The 23894-nt window shown below is 34.9% G+C and overlaps 1 protein-coding gene and 1 long non-coding RNA gene across 8 annotated transcripts in view; one reads left to right on the top strand and one right to left on the bottom strand.

Annotated features, from left to right (window-relative positions):
• The window catches only part of LOC138705761 (uncharacterized), a 209753-nt gene that overhangs the window by 5459 nt on the left and 180400 nt on the right, over positions 1-23894 (bottom strand). For 5 of the 7 annotated variants that reach the window (XM_069834382.1, XM_069834386.1, XM_069834383.1 and 2 more), the window contains 2 exons: positions 22306-22438; positions 19387-19913 (listed from right to left, as the gene is read on the bottom strand). The exons of 1 other annotated variant lie outside the window; for it this stretch is intronic. In XM_069834382.1, coding sequence (XP_069690483.1) covers positions 19710-19913; positions 22306-22438 — 337 coding nt within the window. In that variant the 3' untranslated portion in view covers positions 19387-19709. Of the gene's footprint in view, positions 1-19384; positions 19914-22305; positions 22439-23894 lie in introns of those variants that run through there. One more of the 7 variants, XM_069834385.1, reaches the window with a different exon arrangement.
• Positions 7165-10930, top strand: LOC138705762 (uncharacterized). The gene is made up of 2 exons (XR_011333752.1): positions 7165-8504; positions 10380-10930. It is a non-coding gene; the product is annotated as an uncharacterized lncRNA (long non-coding RNA).

Here is a 23894-nt window from a genome sequence, read left to right as displayed (position 1 = left end):
TTGGCTTGCTTCGAACAGCTTGAGAGGCAGTCCTTCAACAAATTAACAGTTGTCAACTTCTAATGAGATCAGGTAATGAGTACATTGCCAACACAAGAGATTTAGACAGCGAACTGAAAACTATCCTCCTAAAGTTACCTTTGGATGACACTTTTATCTCCCAAGACAGCATTAAGAACAAAAGAAAAGTCAGGCAAATTTTGCACCTCGAAGAATTTAATAAATGGTGTCAACTGCCACGAAAAGATAAAGGGATCAGCTTATATCAAGATTTTACTCCAGCAAACACCTGGGTCAGACATCATGCAGCCCTTTCTAGCACCGAGTGGAGTGAAGCATTGAAGATGACCAGGACTATTGTTCCTGTATGTGCTGTTCCAGACAGAACTCAAGACAATAACACTGTAGGCGATGCCACAGTGAGGTTGAAACTTTGGCTAATGTCTTGAGTTCATTCCCTTTGGCGAAACTCTCCGTAACAGCAGACATAATGAGATCAGGACTGTATTATTTCAATATACCTCAAGTCCAATGGCTACACTACCTACAATGAAGTTCATGAAATAGCCGACACCGGAAGTCTTGGATGTATCGACATTATAGCATTTAAACCTGGAGAGACAAAAGGTTATATCCTGGAACCGATCACCAGATTCGAAACACATCAGAAGCAACCCGAGGAAATTAATCAAGAGACAAGGCCAATGTATGTATGAATATTACAAAATATCATAATGAACTCAGGGATATACTGTAGAAGTTGGAGTATTAACAACAATAAAGGAAATTTCTATGCTAGCTTTGAAGGGTTCTCTACAGATTATAGAGAGACACTAGTCTTGTACTTCAATTCAAACTGAATTTCAAAATTCTATTTTGTCTTTATTTTTTATTTTATTTAAACATTTTTATTTTTTCACTTTTCTGCAAATTTTCATGATCTTAAATTGTAAGTCAATTAATATATTCTACTATAAATTTCAATTTATGTAAACCATTTTCTTGTGAGGCATTTAAATGTCATACCTTAAATGTCACTATTTACCATTATTTGTCTTTTGAAAACTCACGTAGTTGGGAAGGATTAAATATTATTATTGATGTTATTATTATTGTTATTATTAATCATTATTATTATTATTAATATTATTCATGGTGAGAAAATCTTAAACGAAAAGCGTTATAATGTTACAGGCCTATTCCACAATTCCTGTCATAACTTTATCATAAATTCATGTGTCAGCATCCTGAGTCCTAAAGGGCTACCTCCACTGAAGGACACTTTATATTATTATTATTATTATCATTATTATTATTATTATTATTATTATTATTATTATTATTATTATTAAATAATTTTTAATTCTACTATTAATAGAATTATGCTTCATACGTTTCAATATACAATATGAAACAGAGTCCACAGGAGCAGCAATATTATCTGATTATTATCATTATCATCATCATCATTATCATCATCACGTTAGGTTTAAGGTATAGTTACAAATTAATGAATATATTCTTTCATGAACAGAACAAAAGAAAGTGACTGATCTATTAGAATTCACTTATTGCAAGATGAAAATGGAAGGAGCTTGTAATCTCATACAATACAACAAAATAGGCCTATAGATCGATACAAATGAGTCTATACCAGTGATGTCAAAGCAAGCGCGTTTTTCTGACCTTGACGTCGTGCGCGAGCATCAAGCGCTAAGTATGGAAAAAGGAAGGGTTGTGTGTATAAATAAACAGCCTGTTGGATTAAGAAAACAGTGGTGTACAAACTTCAAACGGAACGTGAATTTTTATGTCGTTATTTTTATATGGCTTTTTTATGTTTGATATTATCTATATTGTCTGTAAAACAAAAGTACTAATACCAATTTCTTAATATTGCAGTTGTGTTTTAAATGTTAATAGCATAATAAGAAGTTAAGAAGGAATATTTACATAAATTCCATAGTAGTACAACTATACTGTACAAAATGCATGAAACACATCATTTATAAAGAAAGTGATATCCCAAAAAAAAGAGATTGAGTATGACATGATAAATTGGAATTGATATTGGTGGTATCTTTAGCCTTATAAAAGTAATCAATAAACTAATCAAAACAATATTGCAGTAAAAGCAAAGTTACCTAGGTGCTGTATATGTTTTAAGTGTAACTAATATTCCATAACAAAACTCTTATCGCATTATGCTTTTAAGGTGTTAATGGTGAGCAACTTCCTATCATCAGAATATTAAATTATTTTCTCGAAATGTGCTGAAGCTATAGAGCTGACATTTTCGCAACACATGGGCACGTATCTTTTGCTTATAATGTAACAGTAGTTGCTTTGTTAATTCATTTCCTTACAAACAAACTCCATGCGAATATTTTCAAAATGTTCAATACATTATCTTCAGTAATACGTATTTACGGTATATTAGATTTACGAAACCATTCTGTAAGGCTACTAAATAAATAGGCCTATACCTGAAAATTTCACTTTTCTATAAAAAAAAGTTGAAAAAATTTTCTTTTGAATAAAAAAAATCAAACTTGTGAAAAATGAGCATTAATATTAAAACTTGCATTCTTATAATGCACTTACACTTCTCAGACAAATCTAAAAATTAACATGGATACAGTTTTAATAAGTTTTCTTCCCCTTATCTATTGAATCAGTTCTGTCAATCCCTGAATATAGTTCGACCAAGCGTCATATACTATCTCTTTCGTCTGTCTTTCCTTTCCGTTGTAAAGCGCTCAGACTCTCCTGAGCTCTAAAGCGCACGCTTTCTCCTATGGGCATCAATTGACATGACTGGTCTACACGCTTAACAAGAAACTGAAAGTATGAATATGTTATTTCTCTTGCTAAGGAAAAAGTGTAAGACTAGTCATGAAAAATAAAAATGAAAAATTAGAACTACAAAATGATGTTCAGCAGAAGAGATCTGAAAGTTTTGAGTACACACAATGTCAGAAATATATAATATGGCATGTAAGAAACATGAACTCAAGTTTAAAGAGACATATGAAAGATTAATAGAAAGAATATTTTGGTGCTATCTTGTATTTTAGTTTTCTGAATGAAGTTACAATTTTAAGAGTATTGGTATTGTGATATGTTAATGTTATGTATTTATTCTCATGCGGTGTTTCTATTGGTTTGTTCTGTTTTTGTTTTACCTTTTTTATTAGTGTGTCTATCATGTTACAGTTATATTACCAGTTCTTCTGTATGGTTGTGAAACTTGGACTCTCACTCTGAGAGAGGAACATAGGTTCAGGGTGTTTGAGAATAAGGTGCTTAGGAAAATATTTGGGGCTAAGCGGGATGAAGTTACAGGAGAATGGAGAAAGTTACACAACACAGAACTGCACGCATTGTATTCTTCACCTGACATAATTAGGAACATTAAATCCAGACGTTTGAGATGGGCAGGGCATGTAGCACGTATGGGCGAATCCAGAAATGCATATAGAGTGTTAGTTGGGAGACCGGAGGGAAAAAGACCTTTAGGGAGGCCGAGACGTAGATGGGAGGATAATATTAAAATAGATTTGAGGGAGGTGGGATATGATGATAGAGACTGGATTAATCTTGCACAGGATAGGGACCGCTGGCGGGCTTATGTGAGGGCGGCAATGAACCTTCGGGTTCCTTAAAAGCCATTTGTAAGTAAGTAAGTAAGTAAGTGTCTATCATGTTAGGGTTATATCCATTGTCTTGTGCTATATATTTTATTGTGTTTAGTTCTTCAGTATAGTTGCCATTGTTCATTGGTATATTAATTAATCTGTGTATCATTGTACGGAAAGCTGCATGTTTATGTTGTATGGGATGGTTTGATGAATTGTGTATGTGTGATGTAGTTGTGGTGGGTTTCCTGTATATTTTGAATTCATGTCTATTATTTTTTTGGTTATGGTGATGTATAAGAAATTTATAGCTTGGTTATGTTCTGTTTCTATTGTGTACTTTAATTTGGGATGTATTTTCTTGAGTTGTTGCATACGAAACAAATAACACAATGCAGAAATATCTAAATAATCACATCAAACATTCAAATATAATTCAACTGGGTTTTACAAACTAAAATGCAATAGTTGCCCACATTTTTACATAGGACAGACGGAAGAACCTTTCAAAGAAGATATAAAAACACATTAAAGCTATAACCAAACCATACATGACATCAAATTACGCAGAGCATATTATCAACAATAATCATGACTACAATAATATAGAAACAGATATGGAAATTCTACACATCACACCAAATAGTCCACAGTTAAACATCTTAGAACAATACGAAATATGCAAACATACAATAACACACCCACAACATATACTCAATACACAATTACAGTTCAATACCCACACATTATTTGATATCATGATACATAGCACACAAACAACCACCCCCACCACAGGAGCAACACACCCTCACCCCTACAACTGACGAATGCAAATAGCAGTATACAAGATCAACAGGAACATCAGTAGTTCGTAGGACACTGAAGATGACGCAGAACCGACGTCGAAACGGACCGTCTAAGGTACATAATATTTTTTGTAAATTTTAACATTTTTAACGTGTCGTTAAACAATTTTAAGTTTTTTAAACAAAGTGTTAACGTGAACAAGAATCAATAAATAATATCGTTCACCAAAGTAATTCAAACATTACAGGCTTAAAGATTATAAAACCAACCTTTTAGTTTGTTACAAGACAACAAATTAAAGATAAATATAAATTAAATTAAATAAATTAACAATAAATATAAATTAAATACCGACAGTGAATAGGTAATAATGTAATCAAAGAAAAGAGTATGACTATTAGGCCTATACGTTCGTGTATGATATATTGAAATTACGTTTTAATTTTAATTTTGAATACCTATCCCTGAATACGACGTGTATATTAAAAATACTAAGACTTGCTGACATTTCACTAGCGGGTAGCTGCTTTTCTCGTTTAATTGATATAGTCTCATTCTATAGAATAGGCAATCATCCTGACGACGTTTACCTTAGCTTTTCATCACTGAATCACCTAAACAGGTGCCATGACTTATTACTGACCACTTCTTCACCTTCCACTTCACATATTTCTTCAGCTACTGATTTTGCAGTCGTTCTTTTTTTCAAAGCAACATTACTAGAAGCTATTGTGTCGCCTTTCAATTTCAGTATTAAAGTGAAGATAATAAATGGGCTCTATATATGCATTTCATTTATTGCTTCTTGAAATGTGTTTGAAAACAATAGCAACGACATTAAATGAGGACATTAGGCTAACAGTAAAAGAATTTTGAGACGTCCCAGTAGTCTATAAAATTTCTTCTGTCAATCCTCAAGTGAAAAATACGTCACTCTTAGAACAAATTACGGTATATTACAGTTGTCGTTAATGTATTCGTTTCTTTGCTTTACAAAATGACTAAGAAACACATTTATAATATGTTATAAAAGAGAATCAGTATTAATTCATTGAAATTCAAAACCATTTGAAAATACAAAACATATATATATATATATATATATATATATATATATAAACCAAAATAATTATATTTTACCTGTATGTTTAATTTTGTAAACTTTGTTTCCTCAGAAATCATTATGAGAATAAATTATACATAATAAATTACATAAACTCCATTTATATTACAGTAAATGCATGTCGTATTGTGAAGTAACTACATATTTGTAGAATCAGTGCCTAAGAAACTTACTCTGTAGAGGAGACATTCTTGTCCAATAACCACTCCTTGTCTTCAGCATTTGTTTCTTTCGAGTGGCTGACTCAGTGCCGTCACACACAAAGGAAATCAGTATTGACTAAATAATAAATACATAACAACATTACGCAATACATGGACAACCAGAGACTACAAATAAAGTATTACGAGCCGTCGTAACCGAGCTCTGTAATTAACTTACGATTAGGATCTCGGTCGTCTTGTGTAATTCGCTTTCACATAGTGAATTTCGCAATTTTCTGTTATTTTAGTAAAGAAGGGAAGGAAAACGGCCTACTATTATTCAGGCGCCTATGTGTAGAATAGGAAAGACATCGTTTTTAACCGTGCTTACTGACTTTCTAAATCTATTTCCTTCTTCTTTTTCCGTTCATTTGTATTAGGCCTAATGACCTGTTAAGATCTTATTCCACCGCTTTTAGTGAACGGAACAAACATCGTTTTCCTCATGGATGATAAAATAAAATATACATTCTTCTTTTCTGTGTATTCATATGAGTCACCTAGAATCGACCTGCACTTTATCCCAAAATCTTATTTGTCAGAAAAGACGAAAAACTAATGCAGTTAGATCCAACATGGTGATTTTACAACTAAAGTTAAAGCAGACAAATTCCAGTTTAACTCAAAACGAGCAGCTTATCACATTACCTGCAAAATTCTACTCTGAAACATACCTTAATCTCAAATTCTATAATTTGGAGAAAGTGCAGTTTGATTCTAAGCGAATTATAGAGGTCTAATCATTTCTGGTCCCGCGCCGTGGCGTCGTGGTCTAAGGAATCTGCCTAGGACTCGCGTTACGGAATGCGCGCTGGTTCGAGTCCCCATGGGGGAAGAAATTTTGTAATGAAATTTCGGCCAGTGTATGGGACCGGTGCCCACCCAGCATAGTGATGCGCTTGGGGAGCTACGATAGGTAGCGACAACCGGTTGCGAATACCAGCTATAACGACTGGGGGATCATCGTGCTAACCACACGACACCTCTAATTTTGTTGTTTTGCCTAACATAGCCAATGAAACAACATTTTTCAGGAGAGACTGCGAAGATTCGTGTTTTTTAATTTTTAGGGGCAAATGTCCTAAATCTGTCACACCACTTCTAGTCTATGCAGCATCACCACCGACGAGAAGGCAAGGAAAACAAAATACATTTTTTTTTTTTTTTTTTTTTTTTTTTTTTTTTTTTTTTTTTTGTTCACATCCACGTAACCACAAATGCTTAGCGTAAATTTCATTGTTATACTTCCTTACATATATGCACTATTTCGGCTGGATTAAGCTTGAGTAAGATTTAAGTCGGGTAACGGACGACCCTTTAATTTCACTTCATTACATCAATCTTCTCCGCAAGGGAAAGTTGAGAAAAATAAAATCAATATTCTGTAATTCACATACATTTGCACTGGTTAAGTTACGGTACTAAGACGTCATACCAAAGCAACACTCAGATATACTGATGGTCAACAATTTTATAAAACTGGAAAAGAAGTCTCTTTCGTATTTTACGTGCTATATCAAAAGGATTCCATTCGTGTAATCATTTTGAGTTAAGGCAAATATTAGGTTCTGCTGGATATATACGTAACAATGAGGCAAAAGAGAATATTAATTTCCCTATTTTATTTATTTTTTTATTGGGTTATTTTACGACGCTGTATCAACATCTAGGTTATTTAGCGTCTGAATGAAATGAAGGTGATAATGCCGGTGAAATGAATCCGGGGTCCAGCACCAAAAGTTACCCAGCATTTGCTCGTATTGGGTTGAGGGAAAACCCAGGAAAAACCTCAACCAGGTAACTTGCCCCGACCGGGATTCGAACCCGGGCCACCTGGTTTCGCGGCCAGACGCGCTGACCGTTACTCCACAGGTGTGGACTCCCTATTTTAACTCGATAAGATTCTATAACAGTAAGTATGTGAAGAGAAAATGAAAATTTTGTCATGAAGTTTCAAAGAATAGAGAATCCATTTGACGTAGCATTATAATAGCGGTGTGGGAGTGGAGGTAAGATCTTCCCTTGTGGCCTGGCTCTGCAAGCCACTGCAGCGGAATGTGGGTTTTAAAAAGCGGCTGTTTCCATCTGCTTCCTTTCACCTCTCTATCCCTGACCATGCAAGACACACTCGCTATGAGCTGTTCCATCCTGCAGATCCCAGGACGACTTTGAATGCAGTGTCAATTCCAGTTCAGTCGACGCGCAAAAAGATAATAGTACATATTTCCGGCCAGATGAAATTTAATGCAATTTACCAATAAAAGATGTAACAATTCTTCAACAAATTAAAATAAATATTATTTTTATTTTCCTGTCAAAGCAGGGAGTGCTGCAGCTCCGCAGCTCTTATGGACGGGCCGCCACTGCTAGTCGGTAATTTGAATGTATGCGTTTTTTAGTATATATTGTTTGATTTATTTATACGTATATTTTTGTGAATGTTCAATCATATTAATAACAAGAAATATTATCTATACTCTTTACTGTGTGTAACTTCGCAATATATGTGCTTGACATCATTATGCAGCTGAAGCATCTCCGCGGTTCACAGGTATCATAATTATGTGATACTTCTGTTCTATATTTAGTTTTACCGCACAAAGTGTCCTTGTACGATAAACTTGGCGGAACGCGACCTTCAGCTATTTTCTCGTACTGGATGCATCCAATAGATGTCAGGTGTGAGCAAAATGGATGATTCCAGCTGTGTTGGCAACTCGCGACAAAATAAACGTAAGTATTGTTACTAAGAGTGTTCCTTGCTTCATTTGTTTATAATTCTATTTATTTATGTGGTGAATGTTACTTATTTCCCGCCCACTATAGAGACATAGGCCGGTTTTACACTAAACATATTTAGTGTAACTTGTTGCTTGTGGGCCATCCCAAACTCCAACCTCCACCCGTAACAGCGCCGGTCCTTATATACCCGTCAGTCAAGGCCTTCTGAGAAATAAAAGTAATTGACAATAGATATCTCAGTCATGACAACCTCATAAAATATCCTATCAATTGGATAATCGATCTTGCTACGTACAACATAATTATATTAATTATATTATTATCCATTTCAACGAGTACTGACGACCACTGCAATTTACGATAATTTGGTCCAGGGAGCATTCTCTTTTGGCACAAGGATGATTTATGTAACAGTTTCTCAGGCTGAAGTACTGAAACAATTATCACATAAATCGTATCAACTGCTTACAAGTATCATAAACGCTATCTTTCGGATAGGCTATTTTCCTAAAATTTGGAAAAACTCGCATATTATTCAAATTCCTAAGCCAGGAAAGAATAAATGTGATCCATGTAATTATCGACCCATTAGTCTACTAAATGTTCTAGGTAAAGTTGCGGAAAAGATCATACAAAAAAGATTGAAATCCGAGATCGGAAACAATGATCTAATCCGAAACGAACAGTTTGGATTCCGTTCAGGTCACTCGTGCACACAGCAATTGCTGCGCACAACGGAATTCATTACCACTGCATTTAATTTAAACCGAACAGTAGCGGCTATATTCCTAGATTACACACAAGCCTTTGACAGAGTTTGGCATGCGGGCTTGATTCATAAATTAATTAACAACAATTTAAATTGCCGCCTAGTTAAGCTGTTGGACAATTATATTCGGGGCAGAACGTTCCAGGTTAAACTGAACGACGTGCTCTCCACGTCGCGAGGTATTAACGCAGGAGTGCCTCAGGGCAGCATTCTGGCACCGATACTTTTCCAAATTTATATTAATGACCTACCTTTTCATCAAAATTTCAACAATAGCATTCTAGCGCTATACGCGGATGATTCGGCATTTCTCACTGCATCGTGGAAGCCAAATGTTGCCATTAATAGGCTACAAGGTCACCTACGTGACATTGAACCATGGCTCCTCAGATGGAGAATTAAATTAAATATATCAAAAACACAAGCCATATTATTTAGCAGGAGAAATAAATTCAATAGACCGGGCATAAATCACACAAAATTAGCCATAAATGGATCACAAATCGAGTGGAAAACTTCAGTAAAATATCTCGGAGTAACACTGGACAGACGGCTCACTTTCTCCGAACACGTACTACAAAAACTCAGACTTGCCAATGCTAGAATGGTGGAGCTTTATCCAATATTAAATAAAAGCAGACATCTAAACATACACACAGCTCTAACGTTGTATAAAACATTAATCAGGTCAGTAATGCTATATGCTTGTCCTGCTTGGGGACATGCACCTATTACAGTCCGTAAAAAATTACAAGTTTTCCAAAACAAAATTTTAAGATTCATCACAGGACTTCCTAGAGTAACTCCTGTTAGATTGATTCATGAAGAATTAGAAATTTCGACAATTCAAGAATATATCTCAAATCAAGCCTTCTGCACGTACACAAAGTCGTACAGCAGCACAAACGCACTAATTTCTTCATTAGGAAATTACAACCCTGCGTTAGATAAACATAAAAGACCTAAGAGCGTACTCCACCCTCTAGCTTGGAACGACAACGTACAAGACGAATACCAACTTGAACAATAAATAACCACTTGACTCCACACACAGACAAGGCTATTAATGCATTAATAATGTTATTTCTCTGTTTCAGGGTCATCACGTTATTGGCAGTTTAGATCCACTGTTCCAATTGTTAACACTTTTATGGACCTTTAATGTATGTGAATTTTGAACAATGATTAAATTAAAACCTCCCACCCGAACATATTCCGACCAAACTTTAGCCAATTGGCTTGTCGTCAGCACGACATCTCATCCTGCTCTAGGTTTTTCCGTGGTTTCCCTTGAGCAATAAGACAAATGTCGGGATGAGCCCTAAAAGAAATGGGCCACGGACCACTTCCCTTCCCCCACTCTTTCTCTTCTACTATCACAAAGAACTTGCTAATTTCTTAGATACCAACCCTCAATTATGACATAGGGGAACATAAATATATTGTAAGTTCACAGGGCTAACGGCTTCGAAGCTGGGTACCTGGTTCTAATGAAGTGCACTGGTAGCAATCAAAAAACATGGGGGCATGAGATAGTTACTCTGCCTGCCATTAAAAATTCACTTCACTAAGTCCCCAAGGTAAAAAAAAAAAAAAAAAAAAAAAAAAAAAAAAAAAAAAAAAAAAAAAAAAAAAAAAAAAAAAGTAACAGTTTCTAAATTAGTCTTTTAAATACCGGTACATTCTTTAATAAATCACTGAAAAACAACTGTGAATATAGGAAGTGGAGTGAGTACGAAATTATTATTATTTTTTGGCGCATCATTTTTACGTAAATAACGACAAATAAAAAGGGATTATTAGCAAGTATGTACACTGCGTTTGTCAAATGCGCATCACCATGCTTTCGAAAAGGCACTTTTCAGTGCCCGACACCCCGCTTTTTACATCATGTGCTACACGTCGGATCATCATCGGGGCTTGCAGCCCCGATACCCCGCTTTTTACATCATGTGCTACACACGGATCATTATCGGGGCTAAGTCCGATACCCCGCTTGCTACGTACAACATAATTATATTATTACCCATTTCAGCGAGTACTGACTACCACTGCAAAATACGATAATTTGGTCCAGGAAGCATTCTCTTTTTGGCACAAGGTTGATTTATGTAACATGTTTCTAAATGCTACGTACAACATAATTATAATATATTATTATATTATTACCCATTTCAGCGAGTACTGACGACCATTGCAAAATAAGACAATTTGGTCCAGGGAGCATTCTCTTTTGGCACAAGGATGATTTATGTAACATGTTTCTAAATTATTAGTCTTTTAAATACCGGTACATTCTTTAATAAATCACTGAAAAACAAATGTGAATATATAGGATGTGGAGTGAGTACGAAAGTATTATTATTTTTTATTTTTTGGCACATCATTTTTACGTAAATAACGACAAATAAAAACTAACATGCCACATGACATTATTTTAAGAAATACAGGAAACAAGCATGAATAATATTCACCATTCTAAATGATCTTGGGATAGAAAAAAAACGTATGGAATAGAAATTACATACAAATGTGCATATAATAAACAATAAACAAACCATCTTCGATTAATCATTTAAAAACAACGTGAATATAGCGTGGATTGTGTAGGAAAATAATTTATTATAAGTTGCTCCCATGTGCATCATTGTTAACTTATGAAAACAAATGAAAATTAACATGGCATATAAACACTATTTGAAGAAAGATAGGAGATATTAAGTAATATTCATCGTTCTTAATGATCTTTAGATGGGAAATAACAATGAAATATGTATAAAATAAAAATTACATAACAGGTGAGCGTATAAAAACAGTAAGTAGAATCATATCTGATTAATAAGCTCAAATTACTCCAGTTTGGTGTAAGAATGGTCTATATCTAACGATGTCTCCCAGCAAATTACTTAATTATTTAAAGACAAAAATATCATATTAGAAGATTGAATTTGTGTATTTTCTCTGAAACTTTCCAAATATCTGTAGGCAGTCTTTTACATTAGATTGCCGAAAATTGGTTTATAGTGCATTGGCAGTGATAAAAGTGTGAAATATTCGTTCAGTGGGCGGTGGATACTCTACATTGACCATTTATGTTACATAATTGCTTAACTATTATTGAAAATATTATTTATTACAACATAATAAAAAAAACATAGCGAAACATAAAAGTATCACTATTGATACTTCGGATCCTAACCAAGTGAAACTATGTTTGTTTGTAATTGAATGTTACTTCATTTTTAGCACTTAGTGAAGGAGAACTGACAACGTTAGTGAACCAAATAGACCCAAATGTCTCAGATTTTGAGTTTGAGCCTCAAGCTGCGATTTTAGATTAAGGACATAATTCTTCATGGGACTCATCAGATGAAGAACCCCTGAGTAACATACGAACTTCTCAGTCTGCAGGAGGGAGGCAGAATGTGCAGGAAACATACAGACGCAGTGAAATGTAAGTTTTAATGACCTAGTATAGTAAAAAATTGTGCGTTCTGTCATAGGATATATGGCTGTAGGTATTAATGATGAAAATGAAAACAAAATCTAAATCGGAAATTAGCCTAATTCGAATGTAATGGCTACAACTGAGTCATTCCACGTCAAATCGCACAGCCATAAAACACGACCATTCTCGGAAATGGTCGAATTTTTTTTCATGAATTCCAGACATCAAATAAAGAGACCCGTATTGTTTTATTTTGACAATTATTAATTATTTGTGTAGTTATGACTATCTGAAATTACGCAAATTATGCGCGCACTGTTACATAAACTCACTTGGAACTCTGTGTCTACAAATAATTGAGATTTGCGCATTTTAAAGACTAAATACAACACTTTTTATTACTTTAGACCTATGACTAATAAATTTAAAATTTGGCCTATTTTTTTAATCATTTCTTTTTCAAAGCTTAATTACTATATTAAATAGCTAATTTAAAAATCTGAAAAAAATATAGACTTGTTCGCTGATGTATTATCTGTAAACTACGGCATCTAGAAATGGGGGATCTCCACACAAACATTTGTAACAATTTATTTTCCCGAGGCATGCACGCGCTCGCGATTCCCAGCTAATGTACTACTTGCAGCCATAGATAGACTAGAAGGCTGTCCGCGGCAATTTTTACGAAATCCCCCCGTTGCATGTAATATCTTATGCCGCAACACTACGAAAGAAATGCACTCATTCATCAAGTGATCAATACCTTAAGGAACAGTAAATATCTAAAGTTATCTTATTATTGTCAAAACAGCTAAGAGGGGAGTCTTTCACAATGCTGTATGTTTATACTGTAATATAGCGAAGTGTTTAAAGATAGCAAGGCTGGGTAAGGCAGTAAACTTTATGGCAGTAAACAGATGGCAGGGGACAAAATATAGAAGAGAAAAATAATCAGTCAGGGTTTGAATTTCACGGAGTGACGTGACTTCTATACAACATCAGTGACGGTAAAGAACGCGTAATATATAACAAGTGTTTAAATCCATTTGAGCTTTCTAATCACGCTTTTAAAAAGAAAAGAACACTAAGACGCATAAGTCGCGATTTATTGATAAAGCTCAATTTAAAGGAGTCTTTGAATGTGCGAATATGTGATTCGTTCCGTAAAAAAATCTATCAACTTCCAGATAGGACAGATGAACTTATATGTGAAGCCTGTAGTTCTTGTGATATTAATAAACATTAATCAAATAAAAGTGCGGGCAGAGAGAGTGATTATCCCAGTTCTTCTTCTAGCCGATCTATGAATACAGCGCTAGAAATCATCAATATTGAGGAATTAAACAAGAGTTTGATGCCAATAGAATCCCCTATCAAGAAAAGGAAACTACAACGAAAACGATACCCCCGTGAAATGTTTAAAAAAATAAAAGGCTTCCAAGCAAGTAAAGTTTTTCATGTAGAAGATGCATCGTCATCCCTTCAAAAGTCGCCATATTTTATTTTTGACGGAATGCAAAGAAAATGTACAACCTGAAAATTACATAGTTAGGCCTATTGCAGGCTTTTCTGAAAATTATTCATTTGTAATACAAGATTGAGTACAAGGTGTACATTGGAACAAATGCCAAGACACAATACATCCTTTCGTAGTATATTTCAAAGAAGATACAGAAATTCGTCACAAAAATATTGTCATCTCAGAAAGCATGAAACATGACACCGATTCCTTTCATTGTTTTCAATCCGAAGCAATCAACTTCTTAAAGCAAGAATTCAACGATATGAAAAAAATCATTTACTTTTCCGCTGGATCAAGTTAACAATACAAAAACAAAAAGAATTTTAAAAATAATTGCTTACATGAAGACGATTATGGAATTAGTGCTGAATGACACTTCTTTGCAACGTCGCATGGTAAAGGTCCATGTGATGGCATTGGAGGAACTGTTAAAAGACTTGCCACGAGAGCAGCCTATACAAGATCCTATAAAACAACATCAACAAAAAAAAACTGCTTGATTGGTCACAAAAAACATTTCTAAAGTGTCATTTATATTTTGTCCATTGAATAAGCACAAAAACCACACTGAAAATTTGCAGGCCAGATACCACAATCTAAAACCAATAACTGATACATTAAAATTACATTCTTTCATTCCGTTGTCAAAAACTGAAAAATTTAGGCCTAGTAAAACAATTTTCTTTCAAGAAAGGAGGTAAGCGAATGAAAATTTAAAGTGTAGTGTGAATGAAAACAAACGTTTAAAAACCATAATGTATAAATATTTGATGATATCATAATAAGTAAATTAGCAGTGTTTTCTCGAGTGACTTGATCCCTACTGTGTGTAATCTTGCAACGTTCAGTCGATCGTCCAGCGCCGATAAACCTCCCAGCGCGCTTTAACGCTTCCCGTCCACTGCTGCTGCACCGACCGCTACACATTGCGTCGTAAGTAATTAAATTTCCATTAAACTATTGGAGATCCCATTGTGATTTTTTTCTGGAATTATTAAGAATACTTCAGTGCATCTAGGAGGCATTTTTTTAGATTTTTAATGCGGCTATTTCACATTGACATCTAACTTTTAAAAATTGAATCATAAAAAAATATTTGTAATAATTATATTAAAATAGTTAGTAAATATTTAACAAAAGACAGTACTTTAAGATATTAAATGCATTTTTCAAAAAAATTTTAACATAAATATCCTCGGAAATATGACGCTTTAAATGTTGCATTGTGCGACATTTTTAACGAATTTTAACATGCAATATTTAAAAAACATGTGGACTTAGGAGGAAATAAAAGTACACTTATTGGTTTATTAGACCCATAGAGTTGGTAAAAAAAAAAATATAAACGCAATCAGAAATATGAAGGTCAAAATTTGTATAATTTTGTGCGATTTGACGTGGAATGACTCAATTACGGTAGGACAAATATACAGGGGAGGGAGCATTTGCTTCATTTAATTGCAGAATCTAATGAATTTACAGATTTTCATCTAACCTGCCTCCAGTTGCACCAAGGCCTGACCAAAACTTCAACTTGCGCAAGCCATATTTCCTGCAGCGATTGAATGAAGATTTCTTTCAGTCAGTTGCTGAATGTACAAACATGAGAGGAGTAATGCAGACAGGAAAATGTCTCGGAACTGATTACAATGAAATCAAAAAAGTCTTTGGTGCTTGTATTTACACAACTCTGATTGGGTATTCAAGACTGAAAATGTTTTGTACGGCGAGAACCCGGATTCCCATGTCCAATATGTCCAGAAATCGATTTTTTGAGCTTAGAACTAATCTAAAAGTAATAGATGACAATAGTGTGCCAGAAGATGACTGGAAAAAGGATCGCTTCTAGAAAGTGAGGCCGATGCTTGATATTGTCAGACAGTCTTGCCTGCAGACTCCACGACCACAAAATGTTAGCATTGATGAGCAAATGATACGATTTTATGGTCATGTTCGTGGAAAACCATGTCCCGTAGGCCTGAAATTGTTTGTCATGGCTTCAGCATCTGGTCTCCCCTTAGATTTTATAATGTACCAGGGGAAGGGTACTGGTTTCCATAGTGTAGTTGCTCTCACACCAGAGAACTTAGATATCGGAGGCAAGGCAGTGCTCAAACTGTGTAACACTCTTCTTGTTGGGTCATCTATCTTCATTGATAGGTATTTTACTTCTGTGCCCCTATTAGATCAACTGTATCTTAGGAGCATTATTGCTTCTGGGACAATAATGTCCAGCAGAATTCCTAAAGCAGTTTCTTTTGTGAATGACGCAGCACTGAAGAAGGCTGGACGTGGAAGCCATGAGCAAATAGTGAGACAGGATGATAAGGTGTCTTTATTGAAATGGTATGATAGCAATGGAATTTACCTAGCATCAACTCAATTTGGAGTTCAGCCAGTAGGAGAATGTAGAAGGTGGTCTAAAAATGACAACAAGTATATCTTGGTAGAGCGTCCTCATGTTGTATCCCAGTACAACACATTCATGGGGGGAGTAGACCTTCTGGACAGGGTCATTGCAAAGTATGCGATCCGTACAAGAACTGGCCAATGGACAAAAAGAACAATTTTCCAGTTTTTTACTTTTGTTTAGCTGCAGCTTGGTTGCAGTATCGCTCAGATGCTCAGTGTCCAGAAAGTGGTTTGCAGAAGAAAGAGGTTCTTGATTATTTTCATTTTCGCCTTGACATTGCAGAAAATTTAATTCATTGTGCAGGATAGACAAGCGAAGACTCTTCAAGTGATGAAGATGGCAATCATGAACACATTTCCTCCAAACGTAGGAAAATAATCCCTATTCCTCATGAAATCTAATGCACTACATTTGCCAGAAAATCTGTCGGACAAGCAGGAGAATCGCTCTAAATGCACATATCCTGTTTGCAAGTATCTAACTTCTGTACAGTGTTCTGACTGCAAAGTCTTTCTATGTTTTAATAATGAGAGAAACTGCTACAAACAATTTCACTCATAATTGTTATGTAACGGTAAAGTCCCACAGTATCATTATATGATACCTGCAGTTACGCCCCTTTCAAGTTGAGTATGTATTTTTCATGCAGCAGTTATTAATAAAATAACAAAATTTCATAGTTGCAGTGTTTTCATTTTCACATGGGTCCGAGGAGGATAAAGGTGCTGGGAGAAGAAGAACTAAGGAGAAAGGCACCGAACATATGGAAGGAAAGGGTAAGATTGAACAAACGCAAAGTGAGCTTCGGCAAATATGAACCGAACATAAAGTCTTTTACCGGTTTTCAATGGATTTGGTTATTTTAGTTTACATGCTTCACTTCCACGTACTGTTGAGATGCCTATGGAGTGAGTAGGATCAAATTTGTAGTATCTTGATGTCCCCTCTCATTTTCGAACAATGCACGACATTAGTAGGAATTTCTACGTTCTGTGGTGGTACGAACTCCTAGTACGAAACGGTAAGAATTGCTACGTGCTGTGACGGTAGGAATCACTACGTGCGGTGGAGTTAAGAATTGTTACATTCGGTAGCGGTATGAGTTGCTACGTGCGATCACGGTAAAATTTACTACGTGCGATGAAGGTAGAAATTACTACGTAAGGTGAACGTAAAAATTTCTGCGTGCTGTGGCGCTAGGAATTGCTGTGTGCTGTGACGGCAGGAATTACTGCAAGCGATGACGTTAGGAACTTGCTAAGTGCTGTAGGTGTAGGAATTGAAAGTATTGTGATAACAGAAGTCTTACGTGTGGTATTATTTGTAATTCCTACTTGTGGTAATCACTGGCGCCAACTTTTACGGGCCCGTGAGGCCCGAGTCCATCCAGTAATTTACTGTCTTATAATAATATAATAATAATAATAATAATAATAATAATAATAATAATAATAATTATTATTATTATTATTATTATTAGGCCTATTATTATTATTATTATTATTATTATTATTATTATTATTATTATTATCTGTTATCGTGATACTTGGTGGACTGGCGACTAAAATCATTTAAAAAATTTAAAAAAAAAATAGTAAGGATGCATTGCTGATGTGTACTTCATTCGTCTCTCGAACCAGTCTAAAAGAAGCGAAGTCCCAAATTAAAAAAAAAAAGTTTAGGCCTACATAATTACAACGTTCTATTTAATTACTAGAACTGGGTAATCATGCACAAGATAATGCTGAGATTATTTTGTATATAATTATAGTTACTAACATAGGGAAGGAGTTTTATTCGATAGTAGAAATTAGTACGGTAGACATATTTACAAAAAAAAAAAATACAAAAGAGTGTTACTTACAAGTAAATGAAACATAAACCTGAAATTTATATTAATCTCATACATTTCAAAATCGTTCTCACATCTCCATGTCATTATTTTTAGCTTCTATGTTATATTTATTTTATTGGATTATTTTACGACGCTGTATCAACATCTCATGTTATTTAGCGTCTGAATGAAATGAAGGTAATAATGCCGGTGAAATGAGTCCGGGGTCCATCACCGAAAGTTACCCATCATTTGCTCGTATTGGGTTGAGGGAAAACCCCGGAAAAAACCTCAACTAGGTAACTTGCCCCGATCGGGCCACCTGGTTTCGCGGCCAGACGCGCTGACCGTTACTCCACAGGTGTGAACTCTATGTTATATCTGTGGTTATATAATATCCGTAATTACATCAGTATTATGAAAATTTATATCACTATAGAAGGAGGGGAGGATATGAAGGGTTCAGAACTATAGTGGGCCAAGCCCTATTTACTAAAAACCGTAGAAAACAAGGATTGAAATGAAGTTATTACCATAATTCAATGGAAACATATAGCAAGTAATATAAAGTATACACATTAAAACTAAATGATATGTCAATTTTCATTAACCTAAGGTATTCACTTTACTTTAACCCTTGCTTTCTCCGTTTTTAATAAATGGCACTTGGCCCACTATGGTTTTGAACCCTTCATATATGAGAATGTTTTGTGAACTTTTAACTGAAATGTTTGAGCCTACCCAAAGTTTTTCAAAAGTTGGCGCCACTGTAGTAAATTGAAATCTCCATGTGTTGTGCAGATAGAAATGTCTTAAAGTTGTTCTGATGGAAGTTTTCACTTGTGATGTTAGTGGAAATTTCCAAATATTGTTGGTATGGGTTATTAGTTCTGTAACCATTTTTATTAACTTAAAATTGTACATGAGAGTAAGTTTAACACATTGTATGATTTAAGAATATATTACTTAATTATTATTGACACTTCAGTTGTTCAAATCTCTTGCTTGGATTGTATTTTAAGATTTATCGTAGTACTGCGAATAGCGTAAGGAGAATTAAGTATACTTAAAAAGTCATATTGTGACTATTTCTACGTGAAACGTAGTACGAAACAAAATAACCATAGAGAATACCTACAGCTCACGCTGCACGTCTCACCAGACAAAATAAACAGTAAGAATGTTTACAGATTTGGGAAATTTAACTTCGTTAATCATTATTATTATCCCCAAAGATGAAGTCCAACTCCGTATACCCGACGTTGAGGACCCCACAGTACTCAAGAATGGCCACGAGACCAATACGATATTGTCTTCCTTCCTGTAGTTCTGGATTCTGGACCACTCCCCATGTACCAGCCATTTCGTCAGTTCCTGTACCAACTCTGAATTCGATAGCTGTTTTTAGATCCGACTGTGAGCAGAAAAATAATTACATTTAACATGGCCAAAAACCTCTTATTTCTTGATATTCATCGTTATCATAATCATAATTACCATCATTACTGCTTCCCATAAGTAGGCTTACAACTAATCCATATCACATTGAGACTATATCTTCATCTGTTTGCAAATTTTCCCTTGGGCTGCCCAAGTACTTTTCTAGTATCTTGTGGTTTATACAAAAATTAATAATAATAATAATAATAATAATAATAATAATAATAATCACTGTCAAGTCGTCAGTGGCCTAGTGATTACCACGTCATCTGGAATGAGGCAACTAAGCCAGGAGATAATGGGCTAGGGTGGCTAGATTCGAGGTGCGGGGATTCAAACCCGTCTGTGGACATTAGATTGTAAGAGACGTGGTAAACCTAGGTGAAATTTCTACTTTCTACAATGTGCTTCATGTTTCATATTTTACATTCACTCACTGTAAGATTTATATTTTCAGGGTTATGTTTCATTTTCTAATTAAAAGGTAGTTATTCTATCCAAAAAAGAAAAGGAAATGAGTTTCACTAATCACAGTTCATAGAACATGCAGTAAAATTTCCATGTTAGTACCATAAAAACTATGAGAGCTTTAAGGATAAATTTGAACAAGAGACAACGTTCTAAAAATGGGTTAGTAAACAATTCAAATTGACATGCAATTCTAATTCAAGAGCCAAGCCAATTAAATATGACGTAATTTTATATGCTTTCAAGCGCCAAAGGAAACTAAAATTTTGTCAACATAAGTATGTGGCTGAATAAGGGTCTATTTTGCGTTAAAGTGGTTCCGGAAGAAATGAATTACAAACCTGGTCACTAAAATATCAGCCGTGTGATCCAACTTTTATTCGACTGCACGTTCGTAATAAGTTTTGAGCTTTAATGCTTTCATAATATAATGTTGTTAGTAATAGTAGTGATTGTTATTTCTAAGCCTAGGCCTACTATTTACTATTCCTCAACATCTCGCTTCAAAATATAATGCTGTTAATAATACCAGTGATTGTCATTACTAGGCCTATTATTTACTCTTGCTCAATATTTCGCTTCAAACACATTTGTGTTTTAATACACGAGGTAAGACAATGAAACTAGCCATTACAAGCATCGGTTGTTTCCAGTCACACAAGGGTATTTTAGTTGTTGCTAATAAAAATTGATCCTTCATTCAGTAGCATTTAGTTCTAATGTAGTGTTGAACGGGTGAAGAACGTGCGTTTGCATTATTACAAAAATTGGGATAGTTGTGTGGTTACATAACAGCTGTTTCAAAGTCATTAGTCGTGAATCATTCTGTATATATATATATATATATATATATATATATATATATATATATATACACACGATGAAGTTTACAGGAGAATGGAGAAAGTTACACAACGCAGAACTGCACGCATTGTTTTCTTCACCTGGCATAATTAGGAACATTAAATCCAGACGTTTGAGACGGGCAGGACATGTAGCACGTATGGGCGAATCCATAAATGCATATAGTGTGTTATATCCATAAATGCATATAGTGTGTTATATCCATAAATGCATATAGTGTGTTATATGTCTCGGCCTCCTTTGGGGAGGCCGAGACATAGATGGGAAGATATTATTAAAATGGATTTGAGGGAGGTGGGATATGATAGAGACTGGATTAATCTTGCACAGGATAGGGATCGATGGCAGGCTTATGTGAAGGCGGCAATGAACCTGCGGGTTCCTTAAAACCCATTTGTAAGTAAGTAACTAACAATAAGTTTTATATACAGAGCCTGTATCTCTTGCTCCTATTTATCTGGATGTAGGCAACACTCAATTTTAATGGATGGCAGTAGAATTCAGGTGACCTTCGTATAGGAAAATCTCCCTGCATACAAATCAGGCGATTTACACCTACACTATTGGTGACTTTGATAAACAAGGGAACAGTTAGTTGTACGCACGAAACTGATTCCACAAAGGATATGCACACCGGCTCAAGGAGGACACTGCTTGTATTTACGGCATTGCTTGCCAATGTGCGGGATTATATAACTTAAAAAAAACAGGGGCAAGCGTTACACCCAGTATATATGTGTATATATATATATATATATTATTATTATTATTATTATTATTATTATTATTATTATTATTTAGTCAACTGTCCTAAGACAGCTCTGAACCTCACAAATAATACAGATCACCACTTTAGAGGCAACTAGGCCAGGAGATAATAAGGTAGGATGGTCAATTCCTTTCCCCTTCAGCTTATTAAGTAGTACCCATTATTAGCTAATAATAATCAGCAGGTAGTAGATATTGTAAAACTCTAACCTCAGAACTATTGATTCATTAAACCTAACCCATAAACACATAGGTGTTGATCTTACGTGTTCGTACTCCGCTGCAATGTAGAAGGTGGTATTAGTTAGACTGTCTATTTCTTCGGAGAGCCAGGAGTTCCATATGGTTGCATTGAGGTTAGTTTCCTCTTCTTGAGGCAGCACAATGATCAAGTAACCCCTTGAAAGAAAATTGTGTAAATACATTTAGAATTTAATCCAATTAAAATTTGCTCCACCGTTATGTTGAATGTTTGTAACTTCTAGATGTTATAGTACGGGACACAAGTCTGAAAGTCACGCGTATCCAGTGCGACGTTCATCAGTTCAGATTAAATTCTTTCTCTTTCTGTCTTTGTCTTTTTCCTATACTGTAACACGCACATGTTTACGTCTTAAAAGTAAACCAGTGCTTAGGAGAAAGTTATTAATGTGCGCTTTATTCTTTAAAAGTTTGTAATTCTTGCCTTTTCTGTTATGAAGATTACGTAAGTACAGCCTACTTTTAAGAATTAGAAAGCATTGTTTTTAAATCTGTTGTTGTTGTTGTTTTCTAATGCCAGGCATTTGACAATAAAGTCATTTGACCTCTTGCACTCCAATATTTTTCAAAGATATTATCATGACTAGCCACTGAAGCACAGATTTTGAGGTGTTCCGAATCCATTTCTTGGTTTGAGTTGCACAAGGGGCAGTTAGGGGACTGATATATTCCAATTCTATGCAGGTGTTTGGCCAAACAGTCATGGCCTGTTGCCAATCTAAATGCAGCTACACACGATTTTCGTGGTAAATCGGGAATTAACTGTGGATTTTGATGCAGAGAGTTCCATTTTTTCCCTTGGGATTGACTTATCAAATTTTGTTTGTTGAAGTCTAAGTATGTAGATTTAATAAATCTCTTCACAGAGTAATACGTAGATTTAGTAACAGGTCTGTAAGTAGCAGTGCTGCCCTTCTTTGCTAAAGCATCTGCATTCTCGTTTCCCAGGATTCCACAATGGGATGGTATCCATTGGAACACAACTCTTTTATTGAGTGATAATAATTGAGAGAGCATTTTAGTTATTTCTGCTGTTTGAGATGAAGGTGTGTGTTTAGAGACGATTGATAGAATAGCTGCTTTGGAGTCCGACAATATAACTGCATTCCTAAATTTATTGATGTGGCATAGAAGATTCCTGAGACATTCACTTATTGCAATGATTTCACCATCAAAACTTGTTGTTCCATATCCAAGAGATCTATAAAGTGAGAAGAGACAGCACGTAACACCTGCACCGGCACCTTGTTCTCTGGAGATCAAGGATCCGTCGGTGTATAAATGAAGCCAGTTTTGTGGAGGGTACCTAATATTAATTGTCTCTAAAGACAATTGTTTCAGCTTTTCAGTGTTTACTTCTGATTTCAGTATTTCTTCTGTTAAATTTAGATTATATTCTATATTTTATAGAGTTAAAGGGTTTGGTTTAATTTGTAAGTTTTCTTTTACATTCGGGATATTGATTTTCTGTTTTAATTCTTGAACAATGGTTATGAAACTTTTTTGAGTTTTCAATCTACAAAGAGGACTGTATGAATGCCAATTGTTACCTGGTAATCTGATAAGTTTTTGATACTGAATCAGTGCTTTTTCT

The sequence above is a fragment of the Periplaneta americana genome, chromosome 9, assembly GCF_040183065.1.
Source record: "Periplaneta americana isolate PAMFEO1 chromosome 9, P.americana_PAMFEO1_priV1, whole genome shotgun sequence".
NCBI lineage: Eukaryota > Metazoa > Arthropoda > Insecta > Blattodea > Blattidae > Periplaneta > Periplaneta americana.
The sequence above is the reverse complement of the archived record's forward strand: the minus strand, read 5'-3'. Positions and strand labels throughout refer to the sequence as shown.